At 37.7% G+C, this 22,228-nt stretch overlaps 1 protein-coding gene across 1 annotated transcript; it reads left to right on the forward strand.

The window, feature by feature from the left end:
- The first annotated feature begins 11,056 nt into the window (after window positions 1–11,056).
- LOC125579852 (uncharacterized protein At3g43530-like) lies at window positions 11,057–13,101 on the forward strand. The gene is made up of 4 exons (XM_048743730.1): window positions 11,057–11,521; window positions 11,636–11,746; window positions 11,821–11,982; window positions 12,058–13,101. Exons 1-4 carry the CDS (start codon window positions 11,057–11,059, stop codon window positions 13,099–13,101), a joined length of 1,782 nt encoding a protein of 593 aa, XP_048599687.1.
- The last annotated feature ends 9,127 nt before the right edge of the window (window positions 13,102–22,228 follow it).

Below are 22,228 nucleotides of genomic sequence, written 5' to 3' on the forward strand. Positions count from 1 at the left end.
TGGATAAGAAATTCTCAGTTTGAACTTAATATTTTGGGTTCTAAATCTGAGAAACTTGTGCATGTTTTTAGATTTTTCTTTAGGAACTATACAATCACGCGCCTTGAAACCCTTCTGGTCATTAATTCTTATTTTGATGTGAATTTTGAAAGGCTGAAAAATGTGCCACTTGTCCTTCGGAAAGAGATTTTGATTTCTGATTTGAACAAGTACATGTCTTGCACATATGATGCTGGTATTTTAATGTTTGATTTAAGTGTCCAGGGTAAACAGGTTCAGCCTCAGAAAAGTGAAAGCATTGACTGTGCTCATCAGCCTGAGATTTGGAGATGAATGTACTCAAGGAAAATGACATCAAAACTCAAAGGAAGTTTCTCTCCAAATTTATCCTTCATTGAATTTTACTTGTTCTTTTTGTCTGAGTCATTTTCTTTTGATTCAGGTAAAATGGATTTGAGGACAAATCCTTTTGAAGAGGGGGAGTATGATGTGACCAAATCGAGCATCGACCGGCTCGGATCATGAATACGGCCCAAGGTGGCGTACTTGTCAACCAGCTCGACCAAACCGAGGTTTTCATGTCGGATCATGCCAGTCTTGCTGCATGTGATAGTCCATCTGATCATTCCGTCCATGCTGATAATAATTTCCCATTGGATTGTGCTGATCAGAACGTTTGTAACGTCCCATCCGATCACCCCGACCGTACCGCATGCACCGGTGACTGTGCTGATGATCTCGCCTCCTTGTTCGATCCGAACATGGACTTGTCCTTTGGATATTTTTCTAAGGCAAGGATCCTTAAGCTCTCAAAAGACTTGGGCCACGTTGGAACGCAACTTGTCCGATCAGAACGTCCCGCGGCTTTTGCAGAACGACCCGTGGCCCATGCTGCTCGTCCCGCCCATGTGCTGATCCTTTCCGCCTTGAACACAGCCAGCTCGGATGAATCTGGACAGGAGTCGAGCAGACTTCTTGAATAGTCTTCTCCAGTTTCCGTGCTTTGACCAGATCTAATCAAATTGACTAGTCTTCTCCATTTTCCGTGCCTTTACCAGATCTAGTCAAATTTATATTTTCTAGGCATTGTTTTCTACATTTTCTATTTAATGTCTTTGACTACAACTAGTATAAGTATGTAATCTCATTCCATCAACAAAGAAAATCGATTTTCCTTATTCCTTTTTTGAGTTTTCTCTCTTTGTTCTTTGCTTAGAACATCCTTGTTCTCTTGGTGAGGTTATCTCCGAGTGAATCCCTTTCTTTGAGCCGGACTTGTGTGTCAAATCAAGCGGCCATTGAAACTTCTGGTAGTATCATCGGGTCTTCCGCAGCCCTTTGTGTCACTAAACAATCCATCAGTTCTCTATCTATTCAGATCGAGTTCATATCATCAGATCCGGTTGAGTGTTCGTTCCTTAGGGTTCTTCACATAACTCCATATACCCTCTACCCCCCTAAAAAATCTCCGTTTATCCTTTTATTATAATATAATTTCTTTTTCAATTTTTTTTAAATAGAAAAAGTGGCTAAAGACGGATTGCCCCTACCATAAATTAAATATTTACAAGATCCAACCGGAAAGATCCGACCCACACATAACAAACCCTAAAACCCGACCCAGCTAAACCAAAACGATATCGTTGTGAATTACTCAACTCATTCCCTTCTCCAAATGTCGATCATTTCATCGTCTCTCCCCTCTCGACACTCTCTATTGCGAAATCGGAGATTGAAACCCTAGAGTATCCATCTTCGTTCTTACTTGTTCATTCTGCATCTAATTCGAAAATTCATCTTCGTTCTTCCTTGTTCGTTTGTGTCTCAACTATCCCTTTGTCTCTCTTGTCTGAAACCCTAAAGTCTATACCGCTTCGTTTCTTCTTCCTTCTTTGTCGAAATCGAGGCTCCATCTTCGTTTCTTGTGGTAAGTGATTAGTTTACCTTTATTTGGTTGTTATTTGGTCGAATTTGTATGTAGATTTGAAAACAAATTTGGGGAAAACTTTGAATGTGTCTTATGTTTAGATATTGGCTTTGAAATTGGATAAGAACTTGGTAAATCTATTGTTTAGGTATATATTACATCGAATTTGTATGTAGACTGATGCGTTTTTTTGTGTGTTTCCGATTTTAGTGATAAATTGTATTTAATTTTTGTTAATAAAATTGTATTGGGGAAACATAGTTGATGTTGTGTTGTTGTTTTGCGGTTTGAATTTCGTTTCATTCAGTGTTGTAATGTCTTGTACAGGGAAGTTACGAAGGGAAATCAAAAGGGAGTCCCCAATGAAAGGCGTCGTCAATCTCTTAGAATCCAAAAACCGGACTCAATTGCAAAAAAGCCGGAACCGAGAGTTCACAAGAGCAGTAAGAAGAGTAAGAAGAGTAAGAAGAGTAGGCCAGTGAGAGAGCCAGTGAGAGCACTAAGTGTAGAATCGCTCTCAGCCTCAGATGAGTCCGAAAGGGAGGGGTCCGATAGGGAGGGGTCCGAAAGAGAGATATATATTTTCTATTCATTGTTATTGTTAGTGAGAAATGCTGAGTAGTAATTAGTAGTACTACTAGTACTTCTTGTATCACTACAAGAAAACACATGGTTAACGACGAAAATTAACGAGGAAAAACAATCCTCGTAAATTTGCGTCGAGTTTACGACGAATTTACGTGAAAAACTAAAGTCATCGTTATTTCCTCGTAACGTAACGACAAAACTATTTCGTCGTAATGTGGATGTAACTTTACGAGTATTTTACGAGGGAAAACTATTTCCTCGTAAATACGACGTAAACTTTGCGTGGTATTTACGAGGGAATAGTTTACGTGTATTTAGCGAGGAAATTTTTGAATCCACCAACTTTATAGGTGTTACACGTTTTTTTTGCCCACCTAATTAATTTTCGTCGTAAATTCATAGCAAAATTACAACTACCAGATTCGAATTTTCCTATAAATATGGATGTTTAAACATCATTTTAAACACACCAACAACAAAAAACGTGAAAGAAAAAAAATGGCTGGCTCCGGGAATATTTACGAGTTGCGGAAGTGGATGTATATGCATAGAGATGCTAACGGGAGAGTGACGAAAGAATACCTTGCGGGTCTGGAGACATTTATGCATCAAGCAGATTCAACACCGCTCGCCCAAGAAAGTGGTAAGATGTTCTGTCCTTGTCGGAAATGCAACAATTCGAAACTGGCAAACCGTGAAAATGTTTGGAAGCATTTAATAAATAGAGGTTTCACGGCAAATTACTATATCTGGTTTCAACATGGAGAAGGTTTTAATTATGATCAGAATGAAGCTAGTAGTAGTAATAGCAATTTTCAGGAAAAAGAACCGGTTGATCATCATTTGCATAATGAACATAGTTACCAGCAGGAGGAGATGGTAGATTATGATAGGGTTCATGATATGGTAGCTGATGCATTCGTAGCTCATGATGGAGATGAAGAACCTAATATAGATGCAAAAAAGTTTTACGAAATGTTAAGCGCGGCGAATCAACCACTTTACAGTGGTTGTAGAGAAGGTCTCTCTAAATTGTCGTTAGCTGCTAGAATGATGAATATTAAAACTGATCACAATCTACCTGAAAGTTGCATGAACGAATGGGCAGACTTGTTTAAAGAGTATTTGCCGGAAGACAATGTGTCTGCTGATTCTTATTATGAGATTCAGAAACTGGTTTATAGCCTTGGGTTGCCTTCGGAGATGATAGATGTTTGCATCGACAACTGCATGATCTATTGGGGAGATGATGAGAAGCTAGAAGAATGTCGATTCTGCAAGAAGCCACGATTCAAGCCGCAAGGACGGGGACGTAATAGGGTACCGTACCAAAGGATGTGGTACCTACCAATTACAGACAGATTGAAAAGATTGTATCAATCAGAGCAGACTGCTGGAAAGATGAGATGGCATGCCGAGCATACTCAGACGGATGGTGAGATGACTCATCCATCAGATGCAAGAGCCTGGAAACATTTCAACAAAGTACATCCAGATTTCGCTAGCAATATCCGGAATGTGTATCTCGGATTATGCACAGATGGATTTAGTCCGTTCGGAATGTCAGGGAGACAATATTCATTGTGGCCAGTCTTTCTTACTCCATACAACCTGCCACCGGAGATGTGCATGCAACGGGAGTTGCTATTCTTGACCATATTAATACCTGGTCCGAACCATCCAAAAAGGTCCCTGGATGTTTTCCTACAACCACTGATAAAAGAGTTGAAGGATTTGTGGTCAACAGGGGTGAGGACGTATGACTGTTCAACGAAGACGAATTTTACGATGCGAGCGATGCTTTTGTGGACCATAAGTGATTTCCCTGCCTATGGGATGTTGTCTGGATGGACTACACATGGGAGATTAGCTTGTCCATATTGTAATGGAACGACAGATGCGTTTCAACTGAAGAATGGTAGGAAGACAAGTTGGTTTGATTGTCACCGTCGATTTCTTCCCATTGGCCATCCTTACCGAAGAAACAAGAATTTGTTTAGGCACAAAAGGGTTGTGAGAGACACTCCTCCTCCATATCTAACTGGAGAACAAATTGAAGCGCAAATCGACTACTACGGAGCTAACGAAACAGTTCGTTGGGGTGGTAATTGGCATGTCCCTCGTAATATGCCAGATTCTTACGGTGTTCATCACAACTGGCACAAGAAGAGTATATTTTGGGAGTTGCCATATTGGAAGGATCTTCTTCTGCGCCACAACCTCGATGTGATGCATATAGAGAAGAATTTCTTTGAGAACATCATGAATACAATATTGAATGTCCCAGGGAAGACAAAAGACAACATAAAATCAAGGTTGGACTTGCCGGATATTTGCTCAAGAAGCGAGTTACATATTAAAAGCAATGGACAAGTTCCCGTTCCGATATTCAGATTATCTTCAGAAGCGAGTTACATATTAAAAGCAATGGACAAGTTCCCGATGGGTATGTTTCGAATCTCTCTAGATGTGTTGAAAAGGGTCAAAAGTTCTCCGGGATGAAGAGTCATGATTGTCATGTATTTATGCAACGACTACTGCCCTTTGCATTTGCGGAGCTACTTCCAACAAACGTACATGAAGCACTTGCAGGTACGTAGTGTATTATATCACAATAATTTACAAAATAATATATGACTAACAATGTGTTTAATTTTTTTTGAATATAAAAGGCATTGGAGCATTTTTCAGGGATCTGAGCACACGCACTCTTAAAGAAGAAGTTGTGGAACAGCTTCAAGAGAACATTCCCATCTTATTGTGCAACTTGGAGAAGATATTTCCTCCCGGATTTTTTGACGTCATGGAGCATCTAGCTGTCCACCTCCCATATGAGGCATTGCTTCGTGGACCTGTACATTACGGATGGATGTATCAGTATGAGCGAGCCATGAAATATTTGAAGGGAAAAGCAAAGAACCTCGCCAAAGTTGAAGGTTCTATAATTGCTGGAAGTTTGACGGAAGAAGTTTCTCACTTCACATCGTACTACTTTGCGTCAAAAGTACGTACACGGAGAAGAGCTCCAAGAAGATATGATGATGGTGGTGTTGCGCCAACATATGCAGTTGCTGGTGTTCCAGACATCTTTAGCCAGATTGGGCGACTCGGTGGGAAGTGTAAAGAGGTTTGGTGGTCGAGTGAAGAAGACGCTCATAGTGCACACACCTATATTCTACTCAATTGCGAAGATCCATTGATGCGTTATTTTGAAAGGTAACATATATTGACACTTCGAAACACATATAACTATAATTAATTGTATAATTGCGAGAGATTTATTCCTATAAAATGTGATTTTACAGCCTATTTGTTTCTCAAGTCGAAGAAACATTTCCTGGTATATCCACAAGTGACGTAGACAAAAGGAAAGATCAACACTTCATTAAGTGGTTGCGGAATCAGGTATTAACTAAAACTTTTTTTTCATACATTATCTGTATTTCATTAACATTCTCTTTATTTTTGCAGGTTGATTATGACGACGACGATGCAGATTATCCTAAGTGGTTACACGAAGTAATTCAATCTCCACTTGTAAAGGTCACCACATCACAGATGTATTTCACACGGGGCTATACTTTTCATACATATGACTATGGTAGACAGCGGGCGACCAGTAACTATGGAATATGTGTGAAAGGGGAAACAGATTTCTACGGGATCTTGACGGAGATTATTGAAGTCGAATTTCCAGGGATACTGAAGCTGAAATGCGTCCTCTTCAAATGTGAATGGTTCGACCCCGTCGTCAACAGAGGTGTTCGGTCTAACAAATTCGGTGTAGTTGATGTCAACGGTGGACGAAGGTACAACAAATTCGAGCCTTTCATCTTAGCTTCACAAGCAGACCAAGTTAGCTTCCTTCCATACCCTCGGATGAGAGATTCAGGTATAAATTGGTTAGCAGTGATCAAAGTTACACCTCGAGGACGAATCATCAGTGGAGAAGAACCACCATTGCAAGAAGAACAGATAAATGAAGTCGAGGAACCTGAACAAGAAATTGATGACATCCTTCTCATTGATCCGCATAATCACGAGTACGAAGATCTTACCGATGATGCCACAGACGAAGCTGTTGAAGACGAGTTTAATGAAAATGATGATGTTTCTAGTGATGACGAGAATGTCGATGTATCCGATTGATGTATTTGTTCTATGAATAAGATGAGGGAGTTTGTTTTATGAATAAGATAATGTGAGGTTTGTTTTATGAATAAGGGAATGCTGGGAGTTTGTTTTATGAATAAGCAAATGTGGGATATTGTGGTTTGGAATGGAAATAAAGATGGAGTTTGGAATATATGAAGTAGAAAATAAGGAATATGGGGTTTCGGGTTTTTGGTTTCGGGTTTCGGGGTTTGGGGTTCTAGGGATATATGAAGTAGAAAATTAAAGATGGGGGTTTGGAATATATGAAGTAGAAAATTAAAGATGGGGGTTTGGGTTTGGGGTTTCGGGTTTCGGGTTTGGGGTTTCGGGTTTGGGGTTTCGGGTTTAGGGTATGGGGTTTGGGGGTTGGGGTTTCGGGTTTGGGGTTTAGGGTATGGGGTTTCGGGTTTGGGGTTTCGGGTTTAGGGTATGGGGTTTGGGGGTTGGGGTTTCGGGTTTCGGGTTTCTGAATCTAGGGATTTAAACATAACACTCGTTAATTCCACGTAAGCACAAATCGTCGTAAAGTCCACGTAGGATGAAATCGTCGTAAAGTCCACGCAGGATGAAATCGTCGTAAAGTACACGTAGGATGAAATCGTCGTAAAGTCCACGTAGCATAAAATCGTCGTAAAGTCCACGTAGGGTTAAATCGTCGTAAAAACCACGTAAGATAACGAGGAAATAACGACGAAACCTAAAATTAAATATGAGGTTTGGAATATATGAAGTAGAAAATTAAAGATGGGGGTTTGGAATATATGAAGTAGAAAATAAGGAATATGGGGTTTCGGGTTTCGGGTTTCGGGTTTGGGGTTTCGGGTTTGGGGTATGGGGTTTCGGGTTTCGGATTTCGGGTTTGAGGTTTCGGGGTTGGGGTTTCGGGTTTCGGGTTTCGGGTTTGGGGTTGGAATATATGAAGTAGAAAATTAAAGATGGGGGTTTGGAATATATGAAGTAGAAAATAAGGAATCTGGGGTATGGGGTTTCGGGTTTGGGGTTTCGGGTTTCGGATTTCGGGTTTGGGGTTTCGGGGTTGGGGTTTCGGGTTTGGGGTTTGGGGTTTGGGGTTTGGGGTTTGGGGTTTGTGGTTTCGGGTTTCGGGTTTGGGGTTCTAGGGATTTAAACATAACACTCGTTAATTCCACGTAGGATGAAATCGTCGTAAAGACCACGTAAAAAGATTTAAACATAAATCACGTTAATTCCACGTAAGCAAAATCGTCGTAAAGTACACGTAAACAAAACACTCGTTAATTCCACGTAAGCAAAATCGTCGTAAAGACCACGTAAACGGATTTATACATAAACCCGTTAATTCCACGTAAGTAAAAATCGTCGTAAATATTTCGTAGTGTACAAACTTGAAAAAAAAAAGAAAAGGAGAAAAATACCAGATTAACATGTGGCAAGACTTCCAGCAATTATAATACGTAAGTCTCGCCCACATGAATTCTAATATCTTCTCCTTTTCCTATTTTTTTCAAATATTTATAATTTGAATATGATTTTTTTGAGGATTGTGATTTGAGATAAAGTGTGATTTGGGAGTTTGGGTGTGGTTTGAGAGTGAGAGTTGTGGGTATATTTATAGGGAAGCAAGCCTCGTTAATTCCTCGTAAAGTAAATCGTCGTTAATACCTCGTATAAAAAAACACGGGCCTTTGTGATTACTCGCAATTTCCTCGTAAAAAAAAAGACGGGCCTTTGTAACTGCTCGCTATTTAGTCGTAAATTTACGACGAATTTGCGACGATATGTAATCTTATATATACACCCGCTCACTCTTTCTTTCCTCTCTACTTCCTCTCTACTTCCTCTCCACTTCCTCCCCATTTCGTAGCAATGGTAAGCCTGATTCCTCTCTGATTTGGTTAGATACATTAGGTGGTTAGTATAGGGAATTTAGATAGGTTTGCGAATTTTATGTTATTTAGTGTTGATTAGGTGGATAATGTTGGAAAATATATTGTTGATGTTAATTTCAAAAATTTCATTTTTTTTTCCAGGTTCGAAAAGGAAGACTTACTGCCCATTATAGAGAGATCTTCGGTGAGCCGGGTAGTCGTTTAGACCCGGCCTCTTCTTCCGCTCCCAGTTCTTCGGGCCAGGAGACTGTCCCCGAGACTCAGTACACTCAGAGAGTCTCTGGGTCTACTTCTTCTAGTGCACCATCGGCTCCTCATGTGCCTCCTCCGATGCCTCCTCCTGTGCCTCCTCCGATGGCACCTCCGATGGTCGCTGATATTCATCCTGATCTGATGGTGCCTCCGAGTGCTCCTTACTCGCAGTACACGGTAGAGGACATTCTCAGTCTGCCAGGCAGAGAAGGTTTACCAGTCATCGACCCAGACCGACCGGACGGAACGTTGTGGTATGTTGCATTAATTTTTTTAATTCGTTTAAATATCTTTTATAACATTAAAAAATAATTTATATTTTAAATTTGTATTTTCCAGGTGGGGGGTTGACGGATGTCTTGCATCGGACGTAACCGACACGATCAAGGGTTACTTCTCCATGCCACATCCAAACTAGAGTAAGACGCCTCACTACGTCAGAAAGACGTGGTTCAAAATTTACGCTGTAAGTTTCTATTAATTAATTATATATATTTTAATTTTTTCATGATTTATATATATACTTTCAAAGAAACTAATTGTTAATTTATTTTTTCCAACAGCAAAAATATAATTGGGCTTTGGGGATCACTGAGAGGGTGAGGAAGAAGTTTAACGCGAAAGCGAAAGTTCGCTTGTTGGACACGGTCTCCAACTGGAAGGGTGACTGGATCGTGAAGGGGTATGAGCGTGGCAAACCCGCTGAGCTCACCACGGACGTGTGGGATGGCCTCATCCGTTATTGGCGCCTTCCTGATTCGATTAGAATCGCCCAGGCTTGCTCTAACTCCCGTAACACGGTCGATGAGCACGGGAACGGGCCGATGCTTCACACTACGGGCCAAAAACCCCACGCCGGTGTCCGTTTGGAAATGGTAATTAAATATTTTATTAAATAATTTTTTTAATAATTATATTAATTTATTCTAACTTTCTTAACTGTTTTTTTAGGCCAAAGAGACGGGACATCTCCCGTCTCTTATGGAACTTTACGAGAGGACCCACAAGAACAAGGCGGGCGTATTTGTAGATGGCAAGTCCGAGCAAATCTACAACGACGTAGTTGCTCGGGTTGAAGACCGCCAGACTCAGCTGACCCAGCAGTCTACCGACGGATTACCCGTCACCTTATCCACACTTGAAGTGGATAAGATTTACGAGGAGGTAAATTTTCAAAAAAATTAACTTTTAATTATCATTTAATTTAACTTTAAATATTTACTTACAATATTTATTTTTTGTTTTTAAGGTTGTCCCTAAAAAAAAGGGACGGACGTTGGGTATTGGTTCCGTCAATGATGTTCCGAGAGCGACATCGTCTTACGGTCAGCGACGGGATGATGAAGTCACGGAGCTGCGTAGAGAGTCCGCTCAGCTGCGTAACGAGTTGACCGCGACAAAATCTCGTATGGGTGGAGTCGAGGGCTTCTTGGACGTTATTGCGGCCACAAATCCGGAATGGGAGTCCATGTTGAGGAACATGCGACAACAACATCCCATTCATGGCGAGTCATCCGACGACGTACATAACGAGGCGGATGTTACGAGGAGGAGTGATGAATTCTACCGGGCGATGAACGACCCTTAGTTTTTTTTTTTGTTGTTGTATTATATAAATTCAAAACTTATTTATTTATAAAATATTTTCATATGAATTTATTTTTATTTTGAATTTTAATTTATTATTAAATTAAATAATTTTAATTATTTTTTTATTATATTTTAAAATTCTGTAAAATAATAAAAACGAAGTAAATTCGTAGCTAAAGTACGACCTCTTTACGTGGAAATCTTACGAGGAAATGACGAGAAACAGTTTACGAGTATTTTACGAGGAATTCTTTACGAGGAAATAACGAGGAAATGTTTACGACTATTTTACGAGGAAATAATTTCGTGGTTATTACGTGTATTTTGCGAGGAAAATATTTCAAGGTATTTACGTGTAGATTACGAGAAACTGTTTTCGAGTTATTTACGAGGAATTGTAGCGACGTCCTTACGAGGAATTGTAGCGACGTCTTTACGACGAATCGTTCTACTTCGTCTTTACGACGAAATATATTCCTCGCTAAGTTACGACGAATTTGCGAGGAAATATGTGTTACGACGGACGTGTAACGAGCAAACACGTTTCCTCGCTAATTCGTCGTAAAGCCTCTTTTACGACGAATTAGCGAGGAAAACCGCCCTCGTTAAGATTATGTTTTCTTGTAGTGTATTACTAGCATTACTAACATGTATATATGTATTTTGACTGCAGGAAATGCAACCAATGCAACCCCTTGAGTTCTACTTCAAAAGAAGTGAGTTCCCCAAGAGTTCCAAGATACAAACTAAGTGCTTTGTGACCAAGACAGTAAAGCTCGTCAAGGGTAAGCCTGAGGCTGAATGGTTCACAAGCCATCCTCAGTTTCGACATTTCTTCCACATGCCAGACGAAGATAACCTGAAGCTCCAGGGGATGTGGATGTTACTCCTGCGCACCATCTGTACTCCAGAAGATGGTGTTGCATGGTTTGCGGTTAATGGTGTACCCATCCGCTATTCTATGAGGGAGCATGCCCTCATCTCTGGCTTAGACTGCGGTGATTATCCACCAAACTACGAGAAGTTGGAGGGTTATAAGTTTGTGGATTATTACTTCCATGACAGAAAGAAGATCACCATCAGCGATGTGAAGCAGAAGATGTTGTCTATGCCACCGTGTTTAGATAGATTGAAGATGACTGTCTTGTTTTTTTTTGGTCGGGTTATCAGAGGAAAACCGAAGGATTCTGGACATTTAGACCTCTTCATATTAAGGATGATGGACGATTTAGATGCTTGCAGGTCATTTCTCTAGGGTCGTCTAACATTTGAGGATCCAATAAAGGAGATTAAGCACGTGATGAACAATCTGAAGGGTGAAGTGAAAGAGGCATGCGCCTTTCCTGGATTCATAATCCCTTTAGAGGTAAAGCATATAGTTTTGTAAATTTTTAGTTCTTATATAATTGAAATCTGACACTGTGACAATGGATGTACTAGGTTCTAGCTTTTGAGTGTATTCCGGATTTGGGGAAAGCGTTTAGAATCTATTCAGATGACGCTAGTAAAGATTGTCCAAGGATGTGCAAGACCCGGTTTACAAAGTCCAGTCTAAAGGGTTATCCTTTGGAAGACATATATGCTGCGGTTGGAGACACAAAGGTACATGTATATAGTTATAGTAGAAGCTAGATGAACATAAAATTTAACTGATCTAACTTATTGTTTTATTTTCAGGTTATCAACAGTATGTTAGTTCCAACTATTGGTGAGCAAATTATGCTGGCTCGTATCATTGATGAGGAGCGAGAGTATGACCGTCAGAGCAGCCCAAGTGATACTTGGAACTATTGGTTAAATGTGAAGCAAAAGAATATTTGGTGGAAAAGGCTATATGAGTTAGATCAAGCTGCACGAGGAGTGTTGCCAAAAAATAAAGACAAAGAAAAGGTGACGTTTGCAGAAGGATCATCCTTTAATTCTGGTTTAGATTCGAGGTTGCAAGGTCTGGAAGAGAGGATTTTGGAGTTCATGGGAGAAGGATTTGTTGGATTTCACGTAACGGTGGAGACAAAGCTAGAGGCTCTAGGCTCAAGGATGAGTCATATTGAAAAGAACCAGCGGATTTTGAGAAGAAGGGCTAAGAAAATGGAAGATAGGCTAACTTCTATTGAGAGTAAGGTGGAGCCGAGTCATGGTGAAGACATGGATTTTCGACAGTGGGACTATGGTACATATGAAGAGAAGGAGAAAGCTAATTCTGAGAAGGACAAAGCTAATGCTGAGCAAGAGGCTGGGAAAGAGAACGATAACATCGAGAATACTGAGCAAGAGGCTGAGAGAAAAAATGATGAAGAAGGGGAAGAGAAAGAGGCTGATGACAATGCTCAGCAAGAGGATGAGAAAGAGAAGGAAAATAGTGAAGCTGATGAGCAAGACAAGGAAGACAGTGAGAGTGAGATTGATGAGTTGAAGCAATTGAAGGAGAGAAGTAGAGCCCAAGCAGATAAACCGTGGATGGAGAGAAACAGGATGAAGAAGAAGGTGAAGAGAAAGAGGCTGAAACCAGTGACGAAGAGAAGGAGAACAGTGAGGATGATGAGAAAGTTGAAGAAAAAGTGGTGGAATCTGAGGCTGAAGGCGAAGATGATCAAGCAGAGGTTGAAGGGAAAGAAGATCAAGAAGAAGAAGTTAAAGGGAAAGAGTCTGAAACCAGAGAGTAAGAAAAGGAGAAAAGTGAGACTGATAAGGTGGAATCTGAGGCTCGGGAGGCGGAGATAGAAAAAAAAACTCCGACACCACCACGTGGGAATCATACAGAGGAAACTTCGAAAGATAATCACAATGAGCCTCGGGTTGAGACGAATAGAACCGATCCAACACCACCACGTGGTAATCAGACAGAGGGAACTCCCACACCACCACGTGGTAGGACTAAGGCAATGGCTGCGAGGAGACTAGTGACAAGGCCTATGGAGGAAGAACCTGGAAAAGGTGTTGAAGTTGTTGCGGAAGAGGCTGTGGAAACAGAGGGAAAAAGCAGGAAGAAAGTTGCAGAAGAAGAGAAAAAAGAGGAAGAGGCTGTGAAAGTTGTTGAAGAACAGGCTGGGGAAGTTGTCAAGGAACAGGCTGGGGAAATTGTTGAGGAATATACTGAGGAAGAAAAGCAAAGATGGATCATGGTCGTTTACAAGGAAGCACCGAGTCCTTGGATCATGCATATGTGCAAGGAGAATGCCGCTGTTGCTGTACCTAAGAAGAGTGACAGACCAAAGAGGAAATCACAGTGGGTGCAGACTTCTTTCACGGAAGGGAAGAAGCGTAAAACAAAGCCTTAGGCTTATATATTTATTAGGAATCTATGTTTAAAACTTGGTAGTAAAATGTTAAGTATTTTGGATGTTTAAAACTTGGAAGTAGAATGCTTTTGAAAGTTTAAATCTTGGTGTGTTGCAACAGGCTTGGAAAACTAAGTTTACAAGTGTTACCATGCCCAAAAATGAGTAAGATGGATAACTAGATTTATTGGGTTTATTACGCCAAAAAAACACTATAAAAGATATACCAAAAATTAGTAAACACATGTAAAACACTAAAATATATATATATTATTAAAAATGAATTAAAAAATGCATTTTACATGTAAAACGTGCAGCCATATTTTAATATTATTTTTAACACTTAGTAATACCTATGGTAATCTTCAAGGTAATAGTAATACCACCATACACATAGTAATACTTTGGCATTTTTTACGTTTTTGTAGTAAATCCATCTCAAAAAATAAGGTTTGGTAGTAGAACCAATGATTTTACCCTATTATTATCGTCAAAGAAGACATTTACATAAACAATTTAGGAGAAATATGTATCCCCTATATATTAACTGAGAAGCATTTGAAAAATTAGAACCTTAATTTGGTATTAATTAAAAAAACCCCAAATCCTAGGTGACACTCTAAATGTCTTCTAAATTTCATTTCAAAGAATTCTAGAGCATCTAATATAAAGTATAGTTTAATCTAATGGTGTCACATTATTCCATAATTATATAACACTAGAGAACATTATATTAACCTAAAATATAGGAAGTGTGTATTATTTCCTTAAATAAAACCTATGAGATTACCTAATATGATTTACATATATATGACAATTAATGATTATGAATAATAAAGATTTGATAACAATTTTTGCATCATTCTTCATTTTTGTTTAAATTTATATTATTAAAAAAATTAAACAATCACGTTAACCATATAATAAAAAAAATAGATTTTTTTTATATGTTATATTTTGAATTTTTTAAAATGACTTTAAATTACAAAAATGAGGAAACCTTATATGTTATTTATTTTTTTTTAAAACGACATCAAAATACAAAAATGAGGACACCTTATATGTTATATTTTCTTATATGTTAGAATTTTCTTATATGTTATATTTTGATTTTTTCTTTTAAACGACTTTAAATTACAAAAAAATGTAAGTTTTCCTTAAGTATACGACTAAAAACATTAAAATGACATGTATCAATTCGATGGTTAATTTGAAAGCTTTCAAAACCATATGAAAGATAAAAGTCAAAATAATTCAACTGTAAAAACAATACTGTACACTTTTTCAAGAATGTGTTCGAGAGAAAAAATAAGGTTTTTATGTCATAATTTGTTTAATGTCCACTAGAGAACATTATATTAACCTAAAATATAAGAAGTGTGTATTCTTTCCCTAAATAAAAGCTACGGAATTACCTAATATGATTTACATATATATGGCAATTAATGATTATGAATAATAAAGATTTGATAACAATTTTTGCATCCTTCTTCATTTTGTTTAATTTTATATTATTAAAAAAAAAATCACATTAACCATATAATAAAAAAATAGATTTTTTCTTATATGTTATATTTTGAATTTTTTAAAATGGCTTTAAATTACAAAAATGAGGAAACCTTATATGTTATTTTTTTTAAACGACTTTAAAATACAAAAATGAGGACACCTTATATGTTATATTTTTCTTATATGTTAGATTTTTTCTTATATGTTATATTTTGAATTTTTTAAAACGACTTTAAATTACAAAAATGTAAGTTTTCCTTAAGTATACGACTAAAAATATTAAAATGACATGTATCAATTCGATGGTTGATTTGAAAGCTTTCAAAACCATATGGAAGATAAAAGTCAAAATAATTCAATGGTGAAAACAATATTGTTCACTTTTTTCAAGAATGTGTTTGATGAAAAAAATAAGGTTTTATGTCATAATTTGTTTAATGTCCAATCCGATCAACCTATGATGCATTAATTATAGTTTTGTTCCATTATTTTTAATAAAAATTGATCCGATCCATCGGAAAGAAATTATATAATAACAACAAAAAATATTATATATATATAAATAAAATGATCAAATATATAAAAGAAACTATCGATAATATATACAAATAAACTCACCCTGCGCAAGGCGCAGGTTTTATCCTAGTTTTGTAAAATTCTACTTACTATATTGTTAACCATTCACATACTAACAATGAAAGTTAAGGAAGTTTTTTGGGAATCCGTTAAGATTTTCTTAAACTATTGAAATTAATTAACAAAAATAGTCTAATCTATATATTTATTATATATGTAGCCTACAAATTGAAAATAATCATGTAAAGATAGTCTAAATTACACATAACGTAGTGATACATATTGGTTTCAAATTGCACATAATAATACCAGTAAAACCCAGTAATTCAAATTGCACATAATAATACCAGAAAGACCAAGTAATCCAAATTGCACATAATAATACCAGTGAAACCAAGTATTCCAAATTACACATAATAGTACCAGAAATCTCTAGTAGCCCAGATTTTACATAATAAGCCCAGTGATCTCCAGTAAAACCTAGGTAGTACCTGAACCACTCCCACATTCAAAATACGTTACCATATCTTCTCCTCTGCCTCTGCCTCTTCCTCTGGCTCTTCTAGCTCCTCCTCTGCCTTTTTTTCCTCTTCCACGGAATTCTTCTATTGATGGAAATCTTGTTTGTTGTGGTTTTCCTTTCTTCTTGTCAAAATCTGAAGAAAGTATTTTCTTTGCTTTAACATCTTCTGGTATAACCCAATCAGACATATGAGGAACAAGATATATGGTCCTGTGATAAGCCAAAGCCCATTGCTCCACCAAATAGTATTTTGAACAATACTCTGATAGAAGGAGTTCCCTTCCCGCTGCCTTAGACATAAATGTGGCAGCAGCCACTCCATGCACATAAGGGTATTTGTCTTTATCAAATTGCTCACAACTGCAAGTATTCCTAGCCATATCAACAGTATAAACCTTGCCGTCAGTATCATGCACACTGTACTCAAGATGGAAGCTGTTTAATTCGTCAATTGTAAGAAACCTCGCATCAACACATCTTTTAGACATTTCGGTTTCCAAAATAGGCACAAGCTTCAGTTTGTATGGTATTTCAGCTGCCTCCTTCCTATGGTTGTTAAACCATTCAGAAATTTTCGCAATAATAACATCAAACATTGGTAGTAAGGTATACTTTCTCGCTTCCTTAATAACACCATTAAAAGATTCTACTGAATTGGTGGTGTCAACATTGTACTTATCTCCTCTGAAGTAACATCTAGCCCACTTCTTCTCTTCAACACTTTTGTCAAGATACACTGCTGCACTAGGATACTTCCGGCGAAAATCATGATAAAGGTACTTGAACTCAGCCTCCGTATAAGCGTGTGCGCATTCTCTAAACTTGAACGCACAAGTATCTTTGTTGTTATGGACGTGGGTTTTAACATTCTGAGACAAATGCCATATACAATACCAATGTTCGGCCTCAGGGAACACTAGACGTACTGACTTGATCAAGCTTTTGTTTCTATCTGAAAGAAATACCAATCTCGGGACATCGGATATCACTGATTTCAACTGTTCTATAAACAATATCCAGCTTTCATAATTCTCACCATCTGCTACACCAAACGCAATTGGGTAGTGGTGATGATCAGGATCCTGAGCAGTCGCAACGAGGAAAACTCCACCATAAACATTCTTGAGGTGTGTTCCATCCACAATAAGGACTTTCCTCATCGCACTGAATCCTTCTATGCTAGCTCCCAGGGCAAAAAACAGATACTTAAATTTGTTGGCCTCATCCACTACCACACGAGTTCTTGTGCCAATATTCGTCTGCTCCAGCATGTGCATATAACATTATAATAAAGTAAAACTCTCTTCTGGACTTCTTCGCACTTCATTAGTAGCTTCTCTTTTTCCTCTCCATGCTGAGGTGTATGATACATGCACACCAACCCTTCGATGAACCAAATCGATCAGAACTTTGGGAACTGGTGGGTCAAATGTACCAGGATAATCTTGAGCCAAAACATATGCAACGATTTGTGATGTGCCTTTCCTTCTTTCAGGCAGTGTTCTTGTAGTAACAACAGAACATGTATGCTGCTTGATGTAACTTCTAACCGTCCAAAGATCTGTATTCTTTAGCTTTGCAACTCGCACAAACCACTTGCAGCCGTCTTTGGCTCCTCGGCATTTAACCACTTAGTTATATCAAACTCAAAACATTTCTGATGTGAAGCCGTCTGAATATGGACTTTTGCTTCCTCCTTGGTTCTAAATTCTTGACCTAAAACCAAACCTGTACCATCATCCTGTGGCTGATAGACAACTCGTGGTCTTACTTCTTTATCTTCAAGCACATGCTCATCTCCTTCCGTGAAATTCTCATGCATCTCAATGTCTCCGTGAAAAGTGAGCACACCACCAGTTGCATCATTCTCAGTACCATCTTCATCACCAGCCTCTCTATCAGGCAGTGTTCTTGTAACGACAGAACATGTATGTTGCTTGATGTAACTTCTAACCGTCCAAATATCTGAATTCTTTAACATTGCAACTCGCACAAACCATTCGCACCCATCTTTGGCTCCTCGACATTTAACCACAAATCTCTTAGTATCCGACTTAATTATATCAAATTCAAAAGATTTCTGATATGATGCCGTTTGAATAAAAAATTTTGCTGCCTCCTTGGTTATAAATTCTTGACCTATAACCAAATCCATACCATCATCCCGTCTCTGATTAACACCATCATGCATCTCTATGTCTTTGTGAAAAGTGAGCACACCACCATTACCATCTTCATCACCAGCTTCTGTAGTCTCTTTATCAGATATACCGACATAGACATCAGTTTCATCATTCTCAGTCCCATCTTCATCACCAGCCTCTATAGCCTCTCTATCAGATATACCGACATAGCCGTCAGTTTCATCATCCTCTTCTGAAAGTTGCACTTCTTCATTGATGATCTCCACATGTAGAACATTTCTACACATCTCGTGATTTACTTGCAGTAGATAACAAAAAACGTCTTCATCATTCCAGATGTATGATGGCTTGTACGAATACAATACCATTGGAAAGTAACTAATCTTCACTTGCACCTTAGCTTCATCTACCTTTATCTTTCTGCAAATACGCTCAACCAAACCAGAGTAAGTGATCTCCTCCATTGATTTCCTCAACACAATCGTGTGAATTTCATCTTCTCCTTCACCATCTCCCGAGATCCATTTTATTTGAGCCTCATCCTTCATATAATATCCTCCATAATCAAAACATATAGTTGTGCAATGCGGATTTTGCATTTTCCTGAAATAAAATAGAATATCATTAGAATTATCATTATCACACCGTACAATCTTTTCTTACTAATACTAATTTAATTCAGTACTATACATAGTAATACTAGAAATTCTAGTAAGAAATATCAATTTAGTAATCCTAGTATTTCCAGTAAAACGTTTTTGCTTCAGTAAAACTAGTTATACCAGTAATACCCAGAACTTATCATTGTCTAACTAATCCGCTTTTAAGACGATATTGTTAGGATTTTACATTACCCATGATGTATAATTCATCTCAAATGAAATTACACACAGAAAATCATCAAAACACACATAAAATATACCCAAAATCTATAAACACAGTTTTCAAAATCTTTTTTAATCTCTCATAATTTTCATTGGATCTTCTTTTTTTTTACACTAGCCGAGATATACACTTGTTTTAATAACATTTCAGTAAAAAATTCATCAAAAATGGACGTTAAAAAGTCCCAAAAGCCCTAAACACAGTTTTTGAAATCGTTTTTAGTCTCTCAAATTTTCATTAAATCTTACTTTTTTAACGTTACCCATCATATACACGATATTTGAATGTAATATCACAAAAAAAATTCATCGAAAACGAACCTGAATTCCCTGGTTTTGAGCTTCAAAAATCGCTTATGGAGGATGAGAGGAAGAGAGGTTGTACGATGAAGAATAAGACATGTGGGTCAGGAGAAATCTGATTGGTTATGGTTGTTTTGTGGGCCATGTAGGTAGTTGAATTATGGTTGGTTTATTTAATTGGAAAAATAAATGAAAGACTAGTTTGGGGAGTGCAAGGATAAAAGGGTAGGAAGAATAGAGAGAGGGCATTGAGAATTCATTTAAGGGGGCATGGGGTATATGGAGTAAATCTCCGACTCTGAGAGATTATTATGTGCTCAATCTATCGACAAGAGAGCAAACCCCTTTAACTAAAAGTTTTTCTTTTCTTAAAAAGGATTTTTGCTTTTGACCAAAAAAAAGAATGGAATTTGTCCATATATACATAAAAAAATCATAAATTCACTATCTAACCAAAACAACCATCTCTCTCCTCATTCTTATTCCTCTCTCTCTCTCTCTAACCTCTCACTAAAAAACTAATTACCCTTTTTATTTTGGTTATTTCACAAATAATCTCAAAAATTTTTTTTTTTTGTTAAATTCATATTTGTTATGGACTTTTAATTAAAACTAATTAAGTGAGTTGACTTAAGAGCATCTCCAACATGTCCTTATGTCTTCAGTTTTTAAAGGGTTTTGCACTCCAACAATCTATTATCTCCTCAAACTTGAAGATGCACTATTCGCTCCCTTAAAATACTATTTACTTTTTATTTTAGTCACTACAGTTATATATGTTTAACAATAGCATGTATAACTTTTAATATATCATATTTTAGTACCTATCGTTATATATTTTTAAATTATTTTGACTAAAATTATTTTATTAACACCTTTTATACTATTTATAATTATATTTGACTATTTATTATTATATTTTCTCAAAAATATTTTATTAATATGTTTTAAATAGTATGTTTTATTGTTTTTTGAAAGTTTAATACTTATTGTTAATTATTTAATAATATTAAGGACTAAAGTGTAAATTGCTTATTTTCCTAAAAAATAAATTTGAGGGTGATTGTTGGAGAACCATCCCTTCATCCTATTATTTTTAGGATGAACTCTATTAAAAACGAGGGGGCTTGTTGGAGATGCCCTAAAACCTTTACACATTATTCATATACCAATGAAACTTTCTATGTTAAAAGCAATCCAAAAAACCTAATATTCTCTCGACCTCATCTGCCTCAACTTACAGCCGCCGACTTTGCTCCTCCTCTGGCTGGCGCGTGACGGCTCCGTTAGCGTCACCGTCGGTCCAGTCCGAGTGTTTTCTTCTTCTATTGTAGTTTGTGTGCTCAGTTTTCTGGGTAGCTTCGAATCTGAACAAAGGAGAGGTTCCGGGTTGAAGAGTTCGTGAATCGTCATTCTGGTGGTTCTGAACTGGCGGGTTGGAGTTCGTCGTTGATTTATCATGGTGGATTCTGCTGGGTTTTAGCCTTATGTCCCTCTTCGTTCAGTTTCTGTTTTGGTCCTCTTGCCTGCGTTTGAATCTGATTAATTGTGCTTGGAGTGTAGAGTTTTTCTTAGTTAATCTTTGATTCAGCTACGGTGAAGCAGCAGCAGTGGCGTGGGATGAGCAGTTGGTTGGTATTGTGGTCGAGGAGAAGCTGGTCTCAGGACACCTCTCCATCTCCCTGTTGCTAAGGGTCCTTCTCTATCCCTTGAATAAGGTTATTTTCCTGGTCGCACTTTGGTATTTGTTTATCCTTTGTGGCTTTTGTGTGTTGAAGCACTATAAAGAAGTTAAGGCTTTGAAGTGTCAAGATGAAGGGTATGTTGAGTAGGGGGTTTAATTTGTATCCGTTGTTGCTTCTCTTTGGGTGTTATTTTGGTTTCTCAAAGTGGTTTGTGTGTAGTCATCGTGAACGAGTGGTTCAAATGAGGGTGCTGCTATTCTTCTTGAAGTCCTCTGCGGTGCGTGCTCTCTTGCTCTCTGTTTGTAGTAAGAAGACCGGCTAGTCGTAGTCAATTAAGTTCTTGTTCTATTATCTCTTGTTAGCTTGTTTCTTGGATTCTCTTAGCAAGGTGTAGTCATGGTTTATTTGTGTTGTTTAGCTGCTCGTGTCCTATCCTTTTGAGCTTAAGTTTCCAACTGTTGGGATTTGGTTCTGGAGATCGGTATGTGTTATGCCGGATTTAGTGTTTCACCATGTATCTTTCTATGTTATCAATGGAATTCTTCAGATGGAAAAAAAGGTTTATATTTTCACACATTGCTTCGTATAACCATTAATATGGACATCATCCCAATTTAGGATTCGATATGATTAAACCGTCGAACTATTCGGGTCAAGATCGATTTAGGATTAGTTAGATTTCTTTCGATGGATCGGATTAATTTCAGTTTGATTGGGCAGGATGTGTTTGGGTTCTGCTACAATGTTTTTATGCTTAGTGTCATAATTTGAATGAATCTTTTGTTTTTGTTTTGGTTTTTGAAAAAGGGCATTCTAGAATGAATCTTTTGTTTAATCTCCAAACGCTAATAATAGTCACGCAGCTCAAAAGCTTGTCCATATATGTGAAAAAGTATCTGTAGAATTTATTCGTAAAAACGAAGTGTAATACTTGTCCACGCAGTAT

Source organism: Brassica napus, chromosome C1, assembly GCF_020379485.1.
Source record: "Brassica napus cultivar Da-Ae chromosome C1, Da-Ae, whole genome shotgun sequence".
Lineage (NCBI taxonomy): Eukaryota > Viridiplantae > Streptophyta > Magnoliopsida > Brassicales > Brassicaceae > Brassica > Brassica napus.

Coding starts and splice junctions, on each gene's coding strand:
- LOC125579852 (XM_048743730.1), top strand. CDS start 11,057: ATGCAACCAATGCAACCCCTTGAGTTCTACTTCAAAAGAAGTGAGTTC. Junction 11,522..11,635: donor TAGATAGATTGAAGATGACT/GTCTTGTTTTTT, acceptor TCATTTCTCTAG/GGTCGTCTAACATTTGAGGA. Junction 11,747..11,820: donor GATTCATAATCCCTTTAGAG/GTAAAGCATATA, acceptor TGGATGTACTAG/GTTCTAGCTTTTGAGTGTAT.